The 23211-nt window shown below is 36.3% G+C and overlaps 1 protein-coding gene across 8 annotated transcripts in view; it reads left to right on the top strand.

The window, feature by feature from the left end:
• Positions 1 to 23211, top strand: part of CDC42BPA (CDC42 binding protein kinase alpha) — a 350869-nt gene that overhangs the window by 265260 nt on the left and 62398 nt on the right. For 6 of the 8 annotated variants that reach the window (XM_027612777.2, XM_027612778.2, XM_027612772.2 and 3 more), the window contains 5 exons: positions 2160 to 2284; positions 13714 to 13819; positions 14248 to 14396; positions 15934 to 16025; positions 18451 to 18527. In XM_027612777.2, coding sequence (XP_027468578.1) covers positions 2160 to 2284; positions 13714 to 13819; positions 14248 to 14396; positions 15934 to 16025; positions 18451 to 18527 — 549 coding nt within the window. Of the gene's footprint in view, positions 1 to 2159; positions 2285 to 13713; positions 13820 to 14247; positions 14397 to 15933; positions 16026 to 18450; positions 18528 to 19800; positions 19849 to 23211 lie in introns of all 8 variants that reach the window. The other 2 variants (XM_027612773.2, XM_027612774.2) reach the window with 1 other exon arrangement.

The following is a 23211-nucleotide window of genomic DNA, read 5'->3' on the forward strand; positions in this document are numbered from 1 at the left end:
ATACTTTCTGGAGGAAGATACTATATACAGATCCTCAAATTACCTCTAAAATTTTTATGCAAAATGTGGGGCATACACTAAAACAATTACCATGCATACCAAGAGATACAACTAAATCACTGAAAACCAAGAGTAAAAATAAAATAGCAAAAACAAAATAAGGAAAGAAAAAAAAAAAACTATGCAGTCTGTATAAGCAAGCCCACAGGGATTCCCATCAGAATTTCCATAAATGAAATTTTATAATAATTGTATGATAGAAAATTTAAGACATGAAGAATTTCAGCAGACAACTGGAGTGTATACAAGAGAGTCAAATAGAACTTCTAGAAGTAAAAACTAAAATAACCAAAATACTGAATAGATTTTAACAACAGACTGGAAAGAGCTGAAGAAAAGAGTATATAAATAAAAAAATTTCAGACTAAAGTATGGGTAGAGATTAATTGAAAGGATGGAAATACATAAAAGAGGACAGAGACCAAGGGGACGTGTTGAAAAGATCTTACATACAAATACTTGCTCTCCCAGGTGGAGAGGATCGATAGACTGTGGCAGAAGCAGTATTTGAGGAATTAATGGCCCATAATTTTCCAAAACCTATGAGAAACATTTAGGTACAAATTCAGGAAATGCCACAAATCCTAAAGGTGATAAATAGAAATTAAATCCCACTTAGGGACATCATAGAAAAACTGCTGAAAACCAGCAACCAAGGAGAATCCTAAAAGCAACCAGAGAAGAAAGTCACATTATATTCAAATGAGCAAAAGTTAAACTGAAAGCTAACTTCCCAACAGAAAAAAAAATGGATTTCCAAAAAGGAATCAAAACATGGACTAAAAAGGAATGCCATTTTCAAAGTGCTAGAGGATAATAATTGCCAACCTGGAATGTCCTATATGACAAAAAACGTCTTTTAGAAATGAAAGCAGAAATTGAGACTATAGAAAACTCTGCAGGACAAACAACCTATTTTCTTTAACAAATAAATTACAAGAAAAATAAAAGTGCTGGAGGGGAACTGCTATAGACAGAATATTTGTGGCCCTCCAAAATTCACATGTTGAAACCTATCCCCAAGTGTGATTGTAGGAGGAGGTGCTGCCTTTGGGAGGTGATTAAGTTGTGAGGTGGCACCCTCGTCGTGGTATTATTATCCTTATGAAAGCAACCCTGGAGAGCCCACTCACACCTCCCACCCTCTGAGGATGGCAGCCAGAAGACAGCCACCTGTGAACCAAGAGCAGATCTCACCAGACACTGAATCTGCTGGCACCTTGATCTTGGACTCTCTAGCATCCAGACTGTGAGAAATAAATGTTTCATACTTAAACTACCCAGCCTCTTGTATTCTAGTATAGGGGCCTGACTGGACTAAGAGCCTATAAATAAAAGAGACAAAAGATATAGGAACCATTAAGCTGTGGTTACTTGTTGGTATCACAATTCAATTTAATAAACTGTTAAGCTTTTTGATATTTTGAGATACCTTGAAATTTGAACAGTTACTACCTATGTGATGATATAAGGAAACTCATTAAATTTTTTAAGTATGATAATGTTATCTTTTGAAAGAGAGAGCCTTATTTGCAGGAGATATACACAGAAATATATATGGGTAAAATTATAGATGTCTGGTATTCACTTCGGAATAATTCAGGAGGAAGAGGTAAGAAGACAGGATACAAATGCAATGACTGGCATTGAAGTGGTAATTGTTGAAGTTGGCTGTGGGCTCATGGGAATTAATTTATACTGTCCATTTTTGCATATCCTTGAAATACTTTGTAAGATTTTATTTTAAAAAGATGACATGGAGACATTTACAAACCCCCCCAAAAAACAAACAAAAAAACAAAAAATGAGAGATGTTACCAGTAGAACCTGAGTAGTCTTCAGGCAACTGGAGAATGTTCACAAATGGAAGCAATTCAGTGTAGGGAGTATGGGAAAGGAAAGGCAGAGGAGAATTCAGAATACTTGATATTTCCAAATTCAATGACCAGAAGGGTATATAATAAGAAGAAATCAGGAAGACAAGCATTTTTTAGTGGAATATGGTAAGTAAGCAGCTCTAACAAGTTGCATCTGAGCACCTTGCATTCCTGTTCCTAAAAGTCACATCCGTCTTTAAGTATCTTAAAACTGCCTTTCAGCTCACCACTTTGTTTGAGAACTTAAGTATGCGCAACCAGCAGTTAGAAGAAGAGGTAAAAGACCTAGCAGACAAGAAAGAATCAGTTGCACATTGGGAAGCCCAAATCACAGAAATAATTCAGTGGTGAGTACTCTTTTTAAATGTGTTTTTGTGGGTGATTTGAACATGTGGCCAAGTTTGCATGAATTCCAGAAGGCTACTAACATGTTTTTTTTCCTTACTTTTTTGCTTTGAAAAAATAAGTTTCCCTTAAGAACATAATTTTATTACTGACCTGTTATTTTATTGATCTGCATCCTTCTATATTTTCTCTAATGTTCCTCTTTTCCCCAACTGCAGCAAGTATCATGTCAGATTTCCACAGCTTCATTGAAAGCTGTTATTTCTAAGAAAAGGAAATGTTATTTTAAGACAGTCCTTAAAGAACTGAAGAAACTCATTCACTAGCTATAGGTTCCTTTCTAAGACCAAAATTGCTGTATTTGTGATTATTTTAAGAAACAGCCTGGAGAAAAAGTTGGAACCTAAAGATGTGCTATCATTTTCTTTCATAATTACAACAGATTGATGCACATGTCATCATAAAAACTTACATGATTACAGCTTCATTTTATTAACTATTCTCTAAGCTCTTAGAATTCAATGTAGAATGAATTACCTTAGGAACTTTACACATTAATTATTTCATTAAATATTTCTGGCATTTATAAAAATATATTTTTATAATGCATATATTTTTATAAAACATGAAGAAAGTTGAATCCAACAGAGACTTTATTTTCTTTGTTTGTTAAAGATTTTATTTATTTATTTGACAGAGAGACACAACAAGAGAGGGAACACAAGCAGGGGGAGTGAGAGAGGGAGAAGCAGTCTTTCCCATGGAGCAGGGAGCCCAATGGAGGGCTCAATCCCAGGACCATGGGATCATGACCTGAGCCGAAGGCAGACACTTAATGACTGAGCCACCCAGGCGCCCCCAGGGACTTTATTTTCTAAGGAAAACATATTTTCTAAATTTTTATATTTACTTTTCAACTTTTTTGTTCTTTTTGGCTCATCATGGGTGTTTAATTTATATGAAAACTGGTTTCTTTATGGATCTATAGACCAGTCATTTGGTGGGAATTTTAGTTTCTTGTAGTCTTAATTTTTTCCATTTTCCTACTTATTGCAGATTAATACCCTCCATCTTAAATCAGAAGTGGATAAACACTCTTTTTAAGTGATCTTACCCAAATGACTCAAGTATTTTGATTATAGACTGAACTACAGAGCTCTGTGTTCACTCATCTTTGGTTTATGAATGTGACTATACAGTGCATATCTAAATGAAAATACCCAAATTGTGGAAATTTGGTTGTGTCCTAAACAGTATAGTACAGTTAATGGTTCATTAATGTTAAATTTATGCCTTGTCATCAAGTCTACATTTTTGAAGCAAAATGAGTCTAATCTTTAGCCCACGCTTATAATATCAAAAATTATGACTCATTTATAACTCCATTGTTTTGGAATCAAATGTATAATTAAGCTATTTGCTGAAAATGACTTTGTAGAAGAAAAAGATGATCTGGCTAAAGCCCTAGTTCCTAGACCACTGATATTTTCCAGCGACAGGAATGGTGGGTTCAGATGGAATGGGAAGTGCTTCTAGTAAAGGAAAGAAGCTTTAAAAATGTAGACTCTCTGGAAAGGGTTAGTAGAAAGGATGAAGGTGAAAGTTTTTACATGATACCACAAAACACTCATTTTAGGCTTTTCACATTCAAGTCAAATGTGCAGAAGAAACCAGGAATGCAAGCAAATCAGTTTGCATAAAAGCTGTTATTTAGAAATGGGCTAATATATTAGGGCACCTGTGTGTCTCAGTCAGTTAAATGTAAGACTCTTGGTTTCCGCTCAGGTCATGATCTCAGGGTCGTGAGACTGAGCATGGTGTTGAGTTCCACATGCTCAGCACAGAGTCTGCTCGAGATTCTCTCTCTCTCTCTCCCTCTACCATTCCTCCTGCTTGTGCTCTCTCTAAATAAATAAATAAAATCTTTTTAAAAAATGGGCTAATGTGTTAGATAATAATTATTAAATACTTAGTAGGATAAAAGTAAAAGGTATGCTCCCTGTTATCTGAGTCCTTTCACCTACTTGAATATTAAATCTGAGACATTCTGTCCACACTTAAAAAGGTCAAGAGTTTCAATCTCTTTCAACTTTTTCAGTCTTGGTATATTAAAAAATGAAGTGATGCCAGAGACAGGAAGATGGTGGTGGAGTAGAAGGGTTCTAGGCTTACCTTGTCCCACGAATACAACTAGATAACTGTCAAATCATACTAAATACTAAATTAAACTGAAGGCTGACAAAACAAACTCCAAAATTAAAAGGAGAGACGAGGCCACATTGAAGAAGGTAGGAAGTGTGGAGATGTGGTTTAGGGAAGAAACGAATCCTGGCTACTGCAGAGGAGAGGTAGCCATGGTCACAGAGAAGGGCAAGAGAGAGAGAGGAGCACACAGGGGAATGCACAAGGAGAACATCTCCCCATAGCCATTGGCTTGGAAAATGAGAGGGACTAAATTTCATGAGTTCTTGGAACCAGCAGGGCTTGAAGACTGGAGTTTTAAAGGTCAGCAGACTTGGCTGGAATAGAGCCTGGAGGGTACTGTGCTGCTCTTGGAAAGAAGGTAGGCAAACAACCCAGGGGCAGATGGTGTGGAAACAGCAATTTGAAGAGTGCTTGGGGCACACAGTGGGGAGGTTATTTGCTCTTCTTGGAATGCAGCCCAGAGAGACAGCATTCATGGAGAGACCTCTCTGAGAACAAAAGGAGCTGGCCAACACCATTTCCCTCCACAGAGGGAACACAGAGCCACTTATGGGAGGATACTGGCTGCGTAACTTGGTTCCACCAAGCCCCACCCCCAGGTGCACTGGTGGAACTGCCCTTCTCAGTCACACCTCAGCTGTAGTGTGGTGGCCCTTCCCCCAAAAGACTAGCACAAACCCTTGCCCATACCATGGCTCCTGACCAGGGAGTTTTACAGGGCCTCAGTTTCAGTGGAGGTGGTGATGGGTCTCATTTCACAAGCAGACCAAAGCAAACCTAGTGAAAACTTAGCACATTCAGGCCAGGGATCAAACACTTCCCACAGCAGGCAAGGAGAGCCTCTGTAGATGACTGGCCTGAAGGACAGAGCAACCAGACACAACAGCAGAGCCCAGGCAGCACACACTGGAGACATTCCCTGGTATGCCAGGCCCTGGGCACTACATGCCCTCTTCTTCATAAGGCCATTACTCTCAGGAGCAGGATACATAAATGGCTTTTCTAACATAGAAGAAGGCAGAGACTTAGACAAAATGAGAAGACAGAAGAATTTATCCTAAGTGAAAGAACAAGATAAGGCCACGGCCAGAGATCTAAGCAAAATAGATATAAGTAATATGTCTGATGGAGAATTTAAAGCTATGATCGTAAAGATACTGGACTTTAGAAAACAATGGAGGACATCACTGAGACCCTTACCACAGAGATAAAAGTTAAAAGAGTTAGAGATAAAGAGTGCAATAAAGAAGATTAGAAACAGTTGATACAATAAACAGCAGGCTGGAAGAAGCAGAGGAATTAATTAATGACCTAGAAGACAAATTAATGCAAACCAGTGAAGCTGAACAAAAGAAAGAAGAATTACACAAAACGAAAATAGACTTAGGGATCTCAGTGATTCCATCAAATGTAATAACATTTGTATTTTAGGAGTCCCAGAGTAAGAAGAGTGAGAAAAGGGGGCAGAAAATGTATTTGAAGAAATAATAGCTGAAAACTTCCGTAATCTAGGGAAGGAAACAAACATGCAGATCTAGGAAGCAGAGAGAACTCCCATCAAAATCAACAAAAGCAGGCCCACACCAAGACAGATTGTGATTAAATTGCAAAATAAAGTGATAAAAAAATCTTAAAAGCAGCAAGACAAAAGAAGTCAGTAACATACAGAGGAAAACCCATAAGGCTAGCAGGAGATTTTTCAACAGAAACTTCTCAAGCCAGAAGGGAGTGGTATGATATATTCAAAGTGTGGAGTGGGAAAAATCTGCAGCCAAGAATATTCTATCCAGCAAGCCTCTCATTCAGAATAGAAGGATGATAAAGAGTTTTCCAGACAAACAACAACTAAAGGAGTTCACGACCACTAAACCAGCCCTGCAAGAAATATTAAAGGAGACTCTGAGTGGAAAAGAGATACCAAAAGTGACAATTTGAAGGTAGGAAACACAAAAGCAGTAAAAATGAATATTTTTGCAAAAAAAAAAAAAGTCAAGGAACTCACAGAAAAGGATATGAAATATAATAACATACACCTAAAACATGGAGAGGAGAGGAGAAAAGAATGGGTTCAGATTTAAACAGCTGTCAACTTAACGTAGACTGCTATATACAGAAAAGGTAAATACAAACCTAATGGTACCATATATCAAAAACTACTAATAAATATGCAAAAAAATAGAAAAAGAAATCCAAATATGTCACTAGAGAAAATCAGCAAACCATGAAAGAGAAAGATAATAAAGGATCAGAAAAAAAATTTCAGAAACAGCCACAAAACAAGTAATGAAATGGCAATAAATACATATCTATCAGTAATTACGTTGGATATAAATGGACTAAATACTCCAATCAAAAAGACATAGGGTGACAGAATGGATAAATAAACAAGGTCTATCTGTATGCTGCCTATAAGAGACTCATTTTAAATCTGAAGACACCTCTAGATCAAAAGTGAGGGGATGGAGGAACATTTATCATGCAAATGGATGTCAAAAGAAAGCCAGAGTAGCAATACTTCTATTGGACAAAGTAGACTTTGTTATTTTTTTTTGACAAAGTAGACTTTAAAACAAAGACTGTAACAAGGGACAAAAGAAGGGCACTATGTCATAATAATGGGGACAGTCCCAACAGGAAGATATAACAGTCAGAAATATGCACCAGACATTGGAGCACCCAAATACATAAAACAATAGGAAACACAAAAGAACTAATCAATAATAATAATACAGTAATAGTAAGGGACTTTAACACCCCACTTATGTCAATGGGCAGATCATCTAAAAAGAACATCAACAAGCAGACAGTTTCTTTGAATGATACACTGGACCAGATGGACATAACAGATATATTCAGAACCTTCCATAATAAAACAGAATATACATTCTTTCCAAGTGCACATGGGAGCATTCTCCAGTATAGATCACATACAAGGCCACAAAACAGGTCTCAACAAATTCAAGAAGACAAAGTCACCGTGTACCTTTTCTGACCACAATGCTATGAAACTGGAAGTCAACCACAAGGAAAAATCTGCAAAGACCACACATACATGGAGGTTAAATAACATACTACTAAACAACCAGGAAATAAAAGAAGAAATAAAAAAAAATACATTGAAACAATGCAAATGAAAACACAACAGTCTAAAACCTCTGGGATGCAGCAAAAGCAGTTCTAAGAGGGAAGTTTGTAACAACACAGGCCTGCTTGAAGAAGCCAGAAAAATCTCAAACAACCTAACCTTAAAACTAAAGGAGCTAGAAAAAGAACAAGAAACAAAGCCTAGAGCCAGCAGATGGGAGGAAATAATAAAGATTAGAGTAGAAATACCTGATATAGAAGCTTTAAAAACAATAGATCAATGAAACCAGGAACTGGTTCTTTGAAAAACTTACTAAAATAGACAAAGCTCTAGCCAGACTTACCAAAAAGAAAACAGTAAGGACCCAAATAAATAAAGTCATGAACAAGAGAGAAAACTAACAACCAAGACCACAGAAATACAGATTGTAAGAGAATATTATGAAAAACTGTATGCCAACAATTGGACAACCTAGAAGAAATGGATAAATTCCTAGAAACATATAAAATTACCAAAACTGAAACAAGAAGAAATAGAAGATTTGCATAGACTGATAACCAGCAAAGAAATCAACTCTGTAATGAAAAAAACTCCCAACAAACGGAAGTCCAGGACCAAATGTCTTCACAGGCAAATTCTACCAAGCATTTAAAGAAGAATTAATACCTATTCATCTCAAAATACTCCAAAAATAGAAAAGAAAAATTACCAGATTCATTTTATGAGGCCACCATTACCAAAACCATATTAAGACACCACAAAAAGAACTACAGACCAGTATCTCTGATGAACATAGTTGCAAAAATTGTTAACAAAATACTAGCAAACTGAATCTAACAATACATTTAAAAAATCATTCACCACAGTCAAGTGGAATTTATTCCCAGCTTGCAGGGTTGGTTCGGTGTTCTCAACTCCATCAACATGATTCATCACAGTAATAAAAGAAAGGACAAGATCCATATGATCATTTTAGTAGATGCAGAATACTCTGCGATCCAGCAATCACGATACTAGGTACTTACCCAAAGAGTATAAAAATACTAACTCAAAGGGATACTTGAACCCCTATGTTTATAGCAGCATTATCCACAGTACCCAATTTTGGAAACAGCCCAAGTGTCTGTTGATTGATGAATGGGTAAAGAAAGTGTGGTATATATGTATATGCAATGGAATATTACCCAGCCATAAAATAGAATGAAATCTTGCCATTTACAACAATATGGATGGAGCTAGAGTGTATTTTGCTAAGTGAAATAAGTCAGTAAGAGAAAGACCAATACTCTGTGATTTCACTAGTATGTGGAATTTAAGAAACAAAACAAGCAAAAGGAAAAAAAGAGAGGCAAACCAAGAAACAGACTCTTACCTATAGAGAACAAACTGATGGTTACCACATGGGTGGGGGGGCTGAGTGAAATAGGTGATGGGGATTATGGAGTGAACTTACCAGGATGAGCACTGGTTGTCATACGGAATTGTTGAATCACTGTGTTGTATACCCAAAACTAGTATTACTCTGTATGTTTACAAACTAGAATTTAAGTTAAAACTTTAAAAAATGAAATGATGCCAAGACAAGGTTTTAGGAACTTGTGATATATAGTATTTTAAGTGTTTCCTTTGGACAAAGTAACAGTTTTAAAACAGAACAAGCACTATTGTAAATAAGATCTTACTTGGATGCATTGCTAATGGTCATCTTACTTGGCTCCCTCTGCGTTTTCCTATGAAATATCCCTTTCATATGAAAGAATACCTACCTTTTAGGGAAGGGAGACCTTGTTGCTCCTCACTGTGTTAGAGCAGAGGCCTTTCTTCTCACCAATGACTCATCAGAATACTCCGCTTTTTCTTTGAAATGACATGACAGTGAAAGGTCAGAATCATAAGCTAGTCCATAAGAGTGATTTTTAAAATCTCAAACAATGAATCATGGAACACTACATCAGAAACTAATGATGTACTGTATGGTGACTAACATAACATAATTAAGTAAATAAATAAACACACACCAAAAAAAAAAATAAAATGCTTCTCCTCACATCTAATGCACTTTTCTGGTATAATTCAAGGTAGGATGGCCTATAAACTATAGTACTTTGCCATTAAGCCACTTTTCACGTATCATTGAAAAGTTTAAAAACTAATGTGACCAGATCTGGAGATTAGTTATAAGACCTAAATGTAAGTTGCCCTATGTAGTACACAATACTGATTTTCCTATGGGAGCGTAGAGGAGATTTGCCTCAGACTGGGTGCTTGAGAAAGTTGGGGGTAATCCTTTGAACCTATAATGCATTTTCTGAAAACCCTGAGATTAATAAAGGGTCCTATACATAGGTTGGCTGAATTGGAGATTTCATATAAAACAATAGTAGGAAATAAGACTAGTAAAGTTACTACTGTATAGTTACCATGAATATTGGGTAGGAATTTAAACTTTATTTATTTATAAGAAGGAGAGGGTTTTTGCAAAGGATAATGGCATTGATTGGATGATGCATTAGGAAGACAACTCTCTACAGTGGTGTTCAGGGTGAAGTGGAGGGAAGTTTGGGAAAAAGTGAACAAATGGAGAAAACATTGTGTGAGAAGAATCTATAGGACTTAATTATGAAGGAAGATCAGGAGATGAGGAAGAATTCGTTTTTCTAAAATTCTGAGTTAGATTAAGAAAATGATGTATCACCGAAGTAGGAAAGTCAGAGAAGGAACCAACTTTGGGGAAGATATAATCAATTTTGTTTGTGTTATTTTGCTTGTTGGTGAGTCTGGGCTTCTCCTGAGACATCTGGGTACAGAGTTCCAATACGCTTTTGAAAAGATTACAGAGAGGTTAGGGTAAAGCATATAAATTTGGGGATTTAATTCCTAGTCAATAAAGCCATTGAAGTTGTTGAGATCTTTTTAAGGAGGAAAGAAAGAAGGATAATATGGTGAGGGCAGCATATAGAAGGTAGAGGGCAGCCAGGAAAGTGTTTTCATAATCGGCAAAGGGTCTCAATAATAACACTTTTATTTCCCTTTATTTAAATTCCCTCACATTATTTGAACTATTCCTCATTCATTAATCTTCATTTGTGGATAGTCGTAGCTTATACTGATTACAACATAGTATGTTCCAGGCTTGGGCTGAAAATTCACTTGTACAGGGTTTTCATTTAGTTATTACAACAGTCCTATGAGATAGGATTATTATCCCCACTTTGTAGGTGAGATAGCAGAGAGCTAGAAGTCGGTAAATGACTTAGCCCAAGTCCTAGAGCTGGTGAGCAGCGAGTTAGGATTTGAACCAAGGTCTGTTTGACTCAAGAATCAAAGTTCTTAGTCTCTCTACTGTGTATGTCCTACCTCCCTGATGTTTTAAGGACTATCTTCTAGATCTTCTCTGTTATGCCCTACATAATAGTCAGTATTAATAAGTATTTCTGCATTAATTACTTGAAAGAGCTTGGGAGTAGAGGGTTTAGCTATGGCAGAAGAACAAAAGAGATTGAAATTGGCCTTTTATAGTTGACTTGTCACTTGAATGAACTGTGGTTTCAGCAAAATAGTTGAGGTAGAAATCAGACCTCAGAAAGTATGTACGAGTTAGTGAGGGGTTAAATACTAGAGTAATTAGATACAGGTTGTATCACAACGATAGGGAGAGGAATTGGGACAGGAACCTTTCTGGATTAGAAAACGTCTGTATATGTTTACAGCAGCCAGTGGAAGTGATGAAAGTGAAAACAAAAGCTGTTTTCAAAGAAGGTAATTATTTGTATATATGTGGGATGAGGAATACATTTAAATGACTTGGCCAAAGAAAAGATGAGGGACTTACTTGCCTCTTAAAACTTAAAAAAAAAAAAAAAAAAGTTAAAATGGGCATGAGTCAGCTTATCCAGATGGCCTAGAAGAAAAGGGCAAGACAGTGTTGGTCGGAGGGAAGTGAGACTTCAAGGATCAAGGTTGGAAACAGACAAATAGCAATGATTCTAAAAAGGAATTGTTGTAGCAGACCAGGGCCCAGTGGAATTTAAATGGCAGGAATTTGTAACTGACCCAGTCTTTTTTTTTTTCTTTTAAAACCCTTCCCTTCATTAATTCTCTGTAGCCAAGAAAATAGACATAGCTTTAATAAAAAATTGAGACTTAGTGGGAGACCACATGGGTCAGGGAATGTGAACGTATTCAACATGCAAATAAAACGAAAATTACAAGAGATTGGTTTTTATTTTTTTTATTTTTTTCCATTTTATTTATTTTTTTATTATGTTATGTTAGTCACCATACATTACATCATTAGTTTTTGATGTAGTATTCCATGATTCATTGTTTGCATATAACACCCAGTGCTCCATGCATTATGTGCCCTCTTTAATACCCATCACCAGGGTAACCCATCTCCCCATCCCCTCCCCTCTAGAACCCTCAGTTTCTTTCTCGGAGTCTATAGTCTGTCATGGTTCGTCTACCCCTCCAATTTCCCACTCTTCATTCTTCCCTTCCTGCTATCATCATCTTTTTTTTTTTTTTTAACATATAATGTATTATTTGTTTCAGAGGTAGAGATTGGTTTTTATTTGAAACGTTAAACAGCATGAAAGGCATGTACAAGAATTTATTGCTTTCCAGAGTTATGGAAGCAGGCTGGAATGTGCATAAGCCTAGATCGCTGGGGTAGATAGGCACTAAAGCAATGCTGGTTGAGGCTGATTAGCCTGGCCCTTTAAATGATAATACAGTTTTCTTAAGTGTCTTTCTTGGTACTCTAAAAAAAAAAGGTAATCTTCCTTCATCTTCACTTATTTTTTATACTGTAGATCAGATGATTAAATCAAAAGGTCATGGTCATGTGTGGTGTCCAAAGTTAAAGAATTTTAAAGGAAACCGCCTCCCACTACACAAACAATATTTTCTAAAGCCATTTTCCCTTAAAAGGCAATAAAAATATATACATGTATATAGAGCCTAAAAATATGTAACGAACTAGGCTGGGCAACTTTTTATAATGATTGGATCGCTTTTATTGTTAGATTCTTTTGCTTGTCCTCCAGTACACCTTCCCATCTGAGAGAAAAGAGAACCAAATGCCTTTTAAAGGGCCTCTTTAAGATATATAGATAGAAATATATGAATTTGGCTCCTCAGGAGTTTAAATTCTAAAAGATGCTAAAGCTAAGTTCAAGATTTCAGTTTGCTATATGCATCAGATACTTACTGATTTACCTGAAATATGCTTTTCTCATTACTATTCAGTGGCCTGAATTGTATTTATGAAAACAGCCAGCCTTCCAAAAGGCAAATGGTGTTCCCCAGAGTATATTAGAATACACTTCTAAGCACTACAAATTTCAATTCCTTTTTTTTAATTTATGCCAATTATAGCTTTCTGTATACTAATTGTTTTCATTCTTCTTGGGGATAGGACCTTCTGCTGTGGATTGTCATATGCTGGCAGTCCTTACCCTAGCCTTGCCCTTGTTTTGAAGACGTAACAAAACACAAACTTTCTCTTAGACAAATTCTGAAATTTAGAATGTGTGTCATTGAATGGAATTTGAAAACATTTTTATAGAATCGTAATAGTTACATCAGAAAGATAGTCTTAAGACAGTTATGAGCTTCAGTAGACTTTAATCTTTTCCTTTTGATTGGTATTTTATTGACCATTTTAGAAAACAGAGAAGATTTATTGCAGTACAGCCCTGATTTTTGCAGACTATTTTACTTTAAACTTTCTAAATATAGGGTACTTCAGTTTTAAAACTGATGCATTTTGTTTTCATAAGATAAAATGGCAGAACCCAATTAGAAATCTTAATATTCTTTAGAAATAATGTAAATATGTGTGTTTTCAATGTTAGATTAAAAGAATATTCTGTGGTTCAAGGGCGAAATTTTACTAATTTATCAGATACAAGTAATTTGAACTTTCCTAAGCATGACCAGCTTTAATTCATAGGTAACTGAAACAGTTCAGTAAACTTCTTCCCACTTATTGTCAGGCAGTAGTACTGTGGTAGATCTTTTGAAAGAAAACATTTATTTCACTTATTTCTTGTGTGAGGCTTTAAAAACAATATATCTCTCACACTGAAGTTTTTCTGTTTGTGTTACTTTTGTCCTTTGTATGTGTATGTATTCTAGGGTCAGTGATGAAAAGGATGCACGAGGGTATCTCCAGGCCTTAGCTTCTAAAATGACAGAAGAGTTGGAAGCTTTGAGAAATTCCAGCTTGGGTGCACGAGCAACAGTAAGCTCTGCTGTTTTGCATGGAGAATTATCATATGGGGTGGGAGGGGAGGCTCAAACACACTATAATAAATCAGCACTTCTATCAACTTGTCTAGGCTTTAGCTCACTGTAAAGTTTTTCTTGAGAATTCACTTAGTCTAAGTCTTTGCCAGTTTAGGAAATCATAACACATCACTGCTTAACTGTAATTTTGTATAGGTATCCGTTATTGGTAATAAGTATGGAAAATAAACTCCTTATATGTGGGTCCACAATTATTTCTGAATTTAATGGAAAATAATATAATTTCAGAAGCAGTGTTTAAGTTCTATTCTGTTGTCAGAGAAAGAGAGTGCTTTATGTAGTTTCTAAATTTACTTGCATTACTGAATTTAAATGTTAAGGAAAAAATAGGATCGAGCTAACAACAGTCATATTATTTGGTAGGATATGCCCTGGAAAATGCGTCGTTTTGCAAAACTGGATATGTCAGCTAGGCTGGAGTTGCAGTCAGCCCTGGATGCAGAAATAAGAGCTAAGCAGGCCATCCAAGAAGAGCTGAATAAAGTTAAAGCAGCTAACATCATCACAGAATGGTAAGGTTGAATGATAGAGTTTACTAGAGTAATTTCTAAGTTGGTCCAAAAGTATTTGGGGAGAAGTTACTTGTTTAGTTCATACCTATCACCTTTTTAAGTAATGACCAGAAAAATTTATGAATATTTGAAAATGAATAAATGCTTTCAAGCCTTGTATGCAGTGATGGGATTTTAATACAACCTTGTCTGTATTTAGAAAACAGACTAGCTGAAAGCCTAGTCCTCTGACTTGTCCATAAAGTAGAATTAATTGTGCTAATTAATATTTTATTTATTTTTCCCCTTACTTGTAAAACTTAGTTAACTCTCAAATTCTGTTCCATTAAATCCAAAATTCTCTCCTGTTCAGGAGTATCATATTAGTATAAAAATGCAACATATATTCAGAACAAAATACAGTCATCTGGGAATTCGGACCTCTACCATAGATCTTTTACAAATGAAGGTTCTCTATAATTGTTTCTTCATGTTCTTTTATGTTTTAAAACAAGTATATCCTCCACAGTCTGAGACAATTACTGGATAAATACATTCCTTCAATCCTCATCGCCACAGTAGAATAAATAAGTGATAAAATGAAAATCTTAATTGGATTGGATATAACCATGGTTCAAGAATAAGTCAGTGTTGGTGATATAGAGGAACAACAGAAAGTCCGTGTTACAAATCAACATATAAATAGAAAAATCCATTTGGTGCTGGAATAGCAGAGTTCCAGAGGCATTCAATCATGAAAAGAAATATAGTCCCATAAATTTCAGTTTGTAATGGTGTGAAGCCTTAGTCCTGAAACTGTAATCGTTAATGTTTTGAATCCACTTAGAGGGCGGTTGCCTGGCATCCCACTGAATTATAAACTCTTGTTATAAATAATCCAGACATAAATTAAGTATGCTTTGCTTAAATGTGCTAGCATGACATTGAAAATTTGAGAGAACATTTTCTGGAGAATGTGAGTCGATCCTAACACAAAGAGCTACTGAATGTCATTCTCTGTGTCATAAGTAGAACGAACGTGAGCTGCCTTCCCGTGCCTGGGACACAGGCGTTTGCACATTCGCCCATAAACCAGACTGAATGAAACTGGAAACTACAGATGTACTCATAACAATGCTCCACTTTCATGGTTCTCTGTGGAAGAGTCTAACAAAATCCTAAATTAACCTTTGATTTTATGACATTTTAAAATCTAATCATTTAGCTCCAGGTCAGCATCTTTTTCTATAAAAGGCCAGATACTAAATATTTTCAGCTTTGTGGGCCGTATTGCCTCTGGCTAGTCAACTGCACTATTGTGTGAAAACAGCCAGAGACGGTCTGTGAATGAATGAGTCTGGCTGTGTTGCAGTGAAATTTTATTTATATAACAGTAGATGACCGGCGGGATTTGTCTTTCCTGCAGTGGCTTTGCACTTCCCTGACCTGATGTGACTGACATTTAAACCAGGAAGCTCCAACTACGTACTGTAGGATGGCTCACTAACCAGCAGTAAAAATAATGACATTTTTCCTTTTTTTTTTCCCCTTATTGAAGTAAACTAAAAGATTCAGAGAAGAAGAACTTGGAGCTACTCTCAGAAATCGAACAACTGATAAAGGACACTGAAGAGCTTAGATCTGAAAAGGGTATGAGAATGTGTTTTGCATCAATCAGGGCTTATTCTGTTGTGAATGTATTTTATTACCCAAGAATCCACGTACGTGTGTAGGTCAGAGAATTGTTCACACTAAGCACGCTGGCGGTCACTGATGGATATATATACGCATATTTGACACACACACTCGCTAGACTGGTTTCAGTCATTTTGTTGTACTTAATATACATGGTTTAAAGATTTCATGGTAGCAGAAAAACTCACTTTGTCATAAATTGGACTGTTTTTTCAGTGCCGTGGCTGATTTCACAAATAAGATTTTTGTGATTGGGGGGAAAATACTTTTTATAGTGTGCTTTATACTCTTTTCAAGTGTCGTAGGATTCACTTCCAGGGTAGTTGAGGAAACAATGTATGAAGTAACTAAAGATTAATCTAATCCCATATTAGAAACCAATTCAGTGATGAACTGTTCTGGCATTTCATTGTTTTCTTCCGTGTTTATTCTTAAAACTGCTTACCCTGTGGGATTTCTCAGGATTTATTCCCATTTTCTTGAAAGCATTACCTGAGCATGTTTCCATTAACGTGAAAAGTAACTCTGGAGTGCATGGCAGCTATTACAGGAACTTTACTTAAACTTTTTTCCATAATGTGGGCATTAAGAATGTGAAGATTTAATAAAAACAAATTCTATTTTCTCAATGAAGGGATCTCTTATATGCAGTTATTAGAAATTCTTTGTCCTGGGGCACCTTGGTGGCTCAGTCAGTTGAGCATCTGACTCTTGATCTCATGGTCATGAGTTCAAGCCCTGCCTTGGGCTCCACGCTGGATGTGGAACCTACTTTTAAAAATAAATAAATAAATAAATTCATTGTCCTGACAAAGTCAGTATTCCTGACTGAATAGTGAACTAATTAATGGCTTTATGTTATGCGTACATTATGTGATGCTTCCCTGTAATTTCTCAGTCCTGTGACACAGAGTGATGTCAAGCTGGCTGGGTCTCTGTATCTGCTTTTAAAATTGTGGAGAAAAAAATAAAATTGTGACGGAAAGAGAGGGTATCACATGAAGGAGTTGACATGAAAAACCACTAAAAGTAGTAGATACTCAAAAAATTTTTGTCAGTTCAATTTCCTAGTGAACAGGAAAGGAAGGAGCAGCAAAAGTGAATTAGGAACTCACACTGAGCCCAAGGCTTCACACTAAATTGAGAATCAAGCAGTTTTCAAACATGAAGAGTGGAAGGGAGCTGCATTATTCAGTGAGTAGAGGAAAAAGAACATATAGGAGCTGGAGGGTCTGTAGCCCTAAAGGCAGTTTATACAGAAGAGAGACCAGTGCAGAGTGTGACTGACTATGACATGCCTTATGTCACTAGATGCATCATTTTTAGAATAGATCTAAACTTGCAGAAGAAATAACTTAAGTTTATCACATTGCTTTATGAAAGCATGTTAACCTATAGCTTTTATTTGGATTTAGAACATTGTAGATAATAAAATTTCACTTTGTGTTGTAACATAATGTACTGTACTACTTAAATACTATAATGTAGTATTTATATAATACAATGAGGGCAAGGATTTTTTTTCTGCTCATTTACTAATATGTCCTGGTATCTAGACAAGGTTTGGCACAAGGCTCTCAATAAATATTTATTGACTGGATGAATTTCTGAACATAGTGCCTCCTCTGACATCCATGGTGTTAGTTATTTAGAGTAGTAGGAAAGCCACACAAATTAGTTAATGTCACTTCCTAAGGATGAGGAAGTCGAAAATGTGTGCTTGGTTGTTTCTGCTTTTTTCCTTCCTAGTATTTATCATTGTGTATAAATTTTAAGAATTATTTTGGAAATTATGCCTTTGAAGTTAATGCCATTCCTAACAAATATGCACCAGCTTTTATAACCTCATCTGAGAAAAACTAGGGTATGAGTGATTTATTCTGTCAATAAAACAATACCTGAAATCAGATTGAGGCCTTGACAAAAGTTTTTTCATAACTAAATACATTTGTTTTATCATGACATTATCATAAGAGATTATTTATATTAATGCTTACTATATGTTTGCTAAAAGTTTTTCAAACCAGAAACCTTGTTTGGTGATAAATTAGCTTAGAAAAATCAGATATAACCATGTTTTTAAAATTCTCCCAAGTCTACCAAGATGTAATGTGTTTGTTCTGATGCGCTATGTGGGAAAAGAAAGAAATTCAAGACCTCAAGTCAGGAAGCAAGTATGTCATGGAGACTGATGTAACTGTTAAGTGATATTCCAAGAAACACTACTATAGTTTTTTCAGTATGTAGAGTTAAAAGTATTGATCAGCTTTAAAATATGGTAGTTTGTGATCAGCTCTTAATAGATTCAGACAGGAATGGTTATCCATGAAAATTAGTTTAAATTGTTCTAGTTTTAAAAAAAGTTGCTGCTGTCTTCTAGGTATAGAGCACCAAGACTCACAGCATTCTTTCTTGGCATTTTTGAATACGCCTACCGATGCTCTGGATCAATTTGAAGTAAGTATTAAACTTTTCAAGTATTCCCTGCGGTCCATTTAAAATTCACTTTGTAACTTAAAATTCATTTGCAATGAAACTGTTTTATTGCCTCCCACATAAGAGGACCTAGAATTTTATATAAACAAAAACATGTTAAGAGAAGAGTATGTTCTGCATTTTTTAAAGATTTTATTTATTTATTTATTTGACAGGGAGAAACACAGCTAGAGAGGGAACACAAGCAGGGGGAGTGGGAGAGGGAGAAGCAGGCTCCCAGCGGAGCAGGGAGCCCAGTACGGGCTGGGCTGCATCCCAGGACCCTGGGATCAATCATGACCTGAGCCGAAGGCAGACACTTAACGACTGAGCCACCCAGGCACCCCATGTTCTGCATTCTTACGGAAACTGTAATCACATTTGTATTTAAGAAAAATCTAAGAAAGGTCAAAATGTGAGTCATAAGATTTAAAAGAAATTTTGTCTCTTCCCCTGAGAAACAGTAAATGCAGAACAAATCCAAACTTTTGAAAGATTTTTGACACTTTTCTTTTTTCCCCCAAGCACAGAGCCGCAATAATAAAAAAAAATAATAAAAAAAAAGTGGAAATGTCAGAGCTCACAATAGGGCAGTGCTGGGTCTAGCTTCAAATCCGTTCAATTATTTTAGAAGTTAACAATAGGAATACTTTTTGTTAAAAGTATTACACAGAATGTATTAGGCAGTATATTCCATAATAATGAAATAGTGACTCTATGACTGTCCTTCTTTGGTGCTTAAATTCTTTGCTGAAAACAATTTTATGATATAAAGTATATTTTTGTCTCAGAAGATTTAGTTAGTGATTATATCTTTATTAAACAAATAATCAGAAGTCTCTGTGCAGAGCACTGTTCTAGGTGCTGGAGATAGAGTAGTGACCCAGTTCACCAAGTCCTGTTCTCAGAGAGGTTACATTCCACTGGGAACTGCTCACTTTTAATTGTGACCCTTCTAAAGTGCTTCATTTAATTTGATTATTAATGATTTACCATGTGCTTCATTTTATTACATTTTGGGCACAATGTGTGCATTGTATTTCATTTCTTTAGGAAAGGGAAAAAGAACCACGTTTTAAAAATTAATGGATTTCTAAGTTTCTTGAGAAATGATGCCAATGACTGCTTTTCTCATTTATTTATTTGAATTAATGTCATTTGCCTTTCAATTGTTTTACAAAATTTTTTATTATTTGTTCGTATTAAATTGCTTCATCCATATTTTCTATTTTTTATTGCTGTATTCGTTAAATAGGATTCCTTTTCTTCTTCCTCATCTTCACTGATTGATTTTTTGGATGACGTAAGTCTTTGATTTTCAAACCAATGCATCCTTCAGTAAAAGACATCAGTGAATTGAATTGAAGAATTTTGCCTAGTAATGCAGTCAGTTTTAGAAATATCACACCTGGTAATTTATGAGACAAAATTAGCTTCTTTCTTGCCTGAAATATAATGAAGAGTTTATCTTTATTAAACATCAGAAAGTGAAAATGTACTTTGAAAAATGCTTTGGCCATCAGAGCATCTGTATTTCCTTTCTTTGCAACAATTCTGAAGACTGGAATGTTTATTTGATTATTGTCACTATGTAGATATGTATATGAAATGCTCATTTTTATTTTTCATGGTGATTTCTATTTGACATTCCCCTTTTCGGCACTTTGCTATTTTATTTCTCAGAAGTAAACTTCTGGTGGTAAAATCAGAAAAAAGTGGTATGTTTTATTAAATCTTTCAACAGATTTTATTGTGACATAATAACTGAGTACAAATCAGTTTTTAATGCTGACAGAATTTCACCTGTAATGTGGAAAGTGATTTTCATTAACATATGTGCTACGTGCACTATAAATTGACTGCACTACCATTTTCTCTCCTAAATTAATTCTATCCATTTGATAACTTAGAAGTCCCTAATGTATATCGTTCATTCTCTTTACTGAAATACCAGATGTATGCATTCTCTCTATTCCACATTAAATGGCATAAAAATCCTTGTCATGTCAAACATTTAACCTTTCTAGAAACTGGAAAATAAAATGGATTCAAATGCAAATGTTCTACATAGCACTGGTTTTTCAACCAGGGAAATTTTTATAGGTCTTATTTTTTGTGTTTTGTTAAACATAATTCTTATATTCAGAAAAGTATTTCACATAATTGTCCACTAGAGAAAACTCTTGATCTAGATTTTAAAATTTTTTTTCAAGTGATTTTTTTCTGTCTTTGAAATATTATATCCAAGTCCATTCTGAATGGAAACTATTCCATTATTCTTAAGACAGTTTTTCTAGTTAATTCTACAGGGCAATAAAAAGAGAACTCTATTGAGGTACAGTAGTATTTCACATTATAATCTGTATGTTTCACTGTACTAAAATATTCAATATAGTATGTCCATAGAAACATCATTCACTTGAGAGAGAATGGGAAGGAAGTTCAAATAAATTATTTTAACTCTTCCTTCCACTAGAAAACCATTTCCATTTTTTTTTCCCTAACAAACTCTTCTCTACATTCCCTTTCCTCCCACAAAAAGCTCTGAATGTAAAACCAAGAAGTCGTATGTATTTTAACAGATAGGTTCATTCTACTCGGCCCAAGGGCTGCAGGAATGCGCGCCGTCCCATGCCCGCCTTGTCACTGCTCTCTCAGCCACCACCCAGCTGTAGTGAAGAAGACTCCCACTCTCACTTTCCTCCAGGAGAGCCCTTTCTTGTCCGTCACCCACTAGCACTCAGCCTAAGTGCAGTTCAGACATAACACTGAATTTCAAACCAGCACAAAGGAACTCCTATCATAAAAGGAAAAGGAGTTGAGTTCACACAGGCTGAATCTTTATGAATCGGGCTCCAGCTCTTAAAAAGCCTGGTTTTTCCCTCGTTTGCTTCCTGAGTTCTCTTCTTCCAGTTTATTGGTTAAGCACATAAGGGGGCTCAGATTTGCTGCCTATACCACTTTCTAGGTGTATGAGTGGGATCAAGTTCCCTAACTTTTCTGTTAGATAAACCCCAGTTTGCTCATCAGAAGAACAAGGATACTAATAGTGGTACTGCCTCAGAGGTTGTTTGAGAATTTAAAGAAACAAGGTGTGTAGAGCCCTCAGTAACACTGGTTACCGTTTCCTTACTCGTAATAGGCCATTCACTTCCCTTCCTGCGTTCCCTTTAGCTTCCTTTCTTGTCCAGGAATCCAGTGTGACTTAAATGTTTCCTTGGCCTTCTGCTCGCCTTCTGCCCCCGACCAATCCAAGTCACTGCACTCCCCCTGCAAATTGTCCCGCCGCAAGACCACTGCACTGTGAGGTTTGCATGTCAGGGAGAAGGAAGTAAGCTCCTGTTTAAAAAAAATAGTTTGTATTCTTACTTCATATTTTATGGCATAAACCTCTATAGTTGATAACTATGACCGCTTTTCCCAGAGTTATCATTCAGTTCATCCTCAAAGCCAGAGTAGAGTGATGTTTTGAAAAATGGTATTCAATCCTTGTCATGCTTGTGTTTGGTGTCCAGGATACTTAGTATGAACCAAACTTCTGTTGCTTCCTTTCTCTTAGGCATTTGGAAGCTTAAGGAATAGAATCAATCTTGATTGTTCTTTGTGCCAAAACTAGTTAAGAATGTTGTGCGTGACTGCCCCCCATAGTGAGCAGATTGTAACGCTTAACTAACACATACAACACATCCTGTGATCATTCTTCTCTAATTTTATCTCCTAGAAATAGATGACATTGAAGACCTAGAATTTGAATTGCAGCAGGAACTTGTAGGTTTAGTAAGGGATAAAGCCAGTATTCAGCAAGATTGCAGAAATGAAACGTTCTTTGGTGTCCATACACCATGAATCTTCCCCGTTTGTTTCCCGTGGCCTAGTGACCTCATACTGCCCTCTGATTCTCTAGAACCATATCACTAGCACCTCCCCTCCTCAAAAATGACCCTTTACTTTTTTCCTTAACCCTCCCATGTGGGCCTATTAACACAATAATTCTTTTTACATAAAATAGTGCCCAGAATTGCTCTCCCACCTCCAGTTCTTCCTCAGTGTATTTTGCCTGTTCAAAATTCAAGTGAATGCCAGAATTTCTGGCAATATGGGAACACATTCGGAGCCATAGGCCTTCCTTTTAAGTTGCATGGTTTAGACAGTTCTTTCTGTGTGAGTCAAGTTTCCAGCAAGAGCAGCCTTGACAGGAGAGCAGTGTGAGCGACCCAGGTCCCTTCCTTCCCCCCGACTCAGGCGAAGTGGAAGGCATTCTCAGCACCCTGCTTCTGTAATTCAGGACAACTCGGGTAGTTGGGATTTTCTCCATGTAGAATCGTAGGCTTCTGACAGAGAAAAGAACCAGAGAAAAATACTCAGTCCAGTGGTTGTAACCGTTGTTGATCACAGCATTCTCCCATTAGTAGACTGGATCATTTTCTCCCCCATTAGTAAAGTTTTAGGATTCTCAGTCTTTGGAGGAATAGGGAAGGGGTGGCAACAGGGTTATGGATGACATTGTTTAGGGCAGATAAGAGGGGGTTTTAGTTCATGGCAAACTGATGTCACTCTGACCACTTTGTCTCTTGGGTCAGGCATTCCCACACGTGGTGAGACGCCAGTGACAGCAGTGAACCGCCACCAGGGTCCTTCTGCTGTGGAAATCATTTCCTCTTGACCT

The sequence above is a fragment of the Zalophus californianus genome, chromosome 10 (assembly GCF_009762305.2).
Source record: "Zalophus californianus isolate mZalCal1 chromosome 10, mZalCal1.pri.v2, whole genome shotgun sequence".
Lineage (NCBI taxonomy): Eukaryota > Metazoa > Chordata > Mammalia > Carnivora > Otariidae > Zalophus > Zalophus californianus.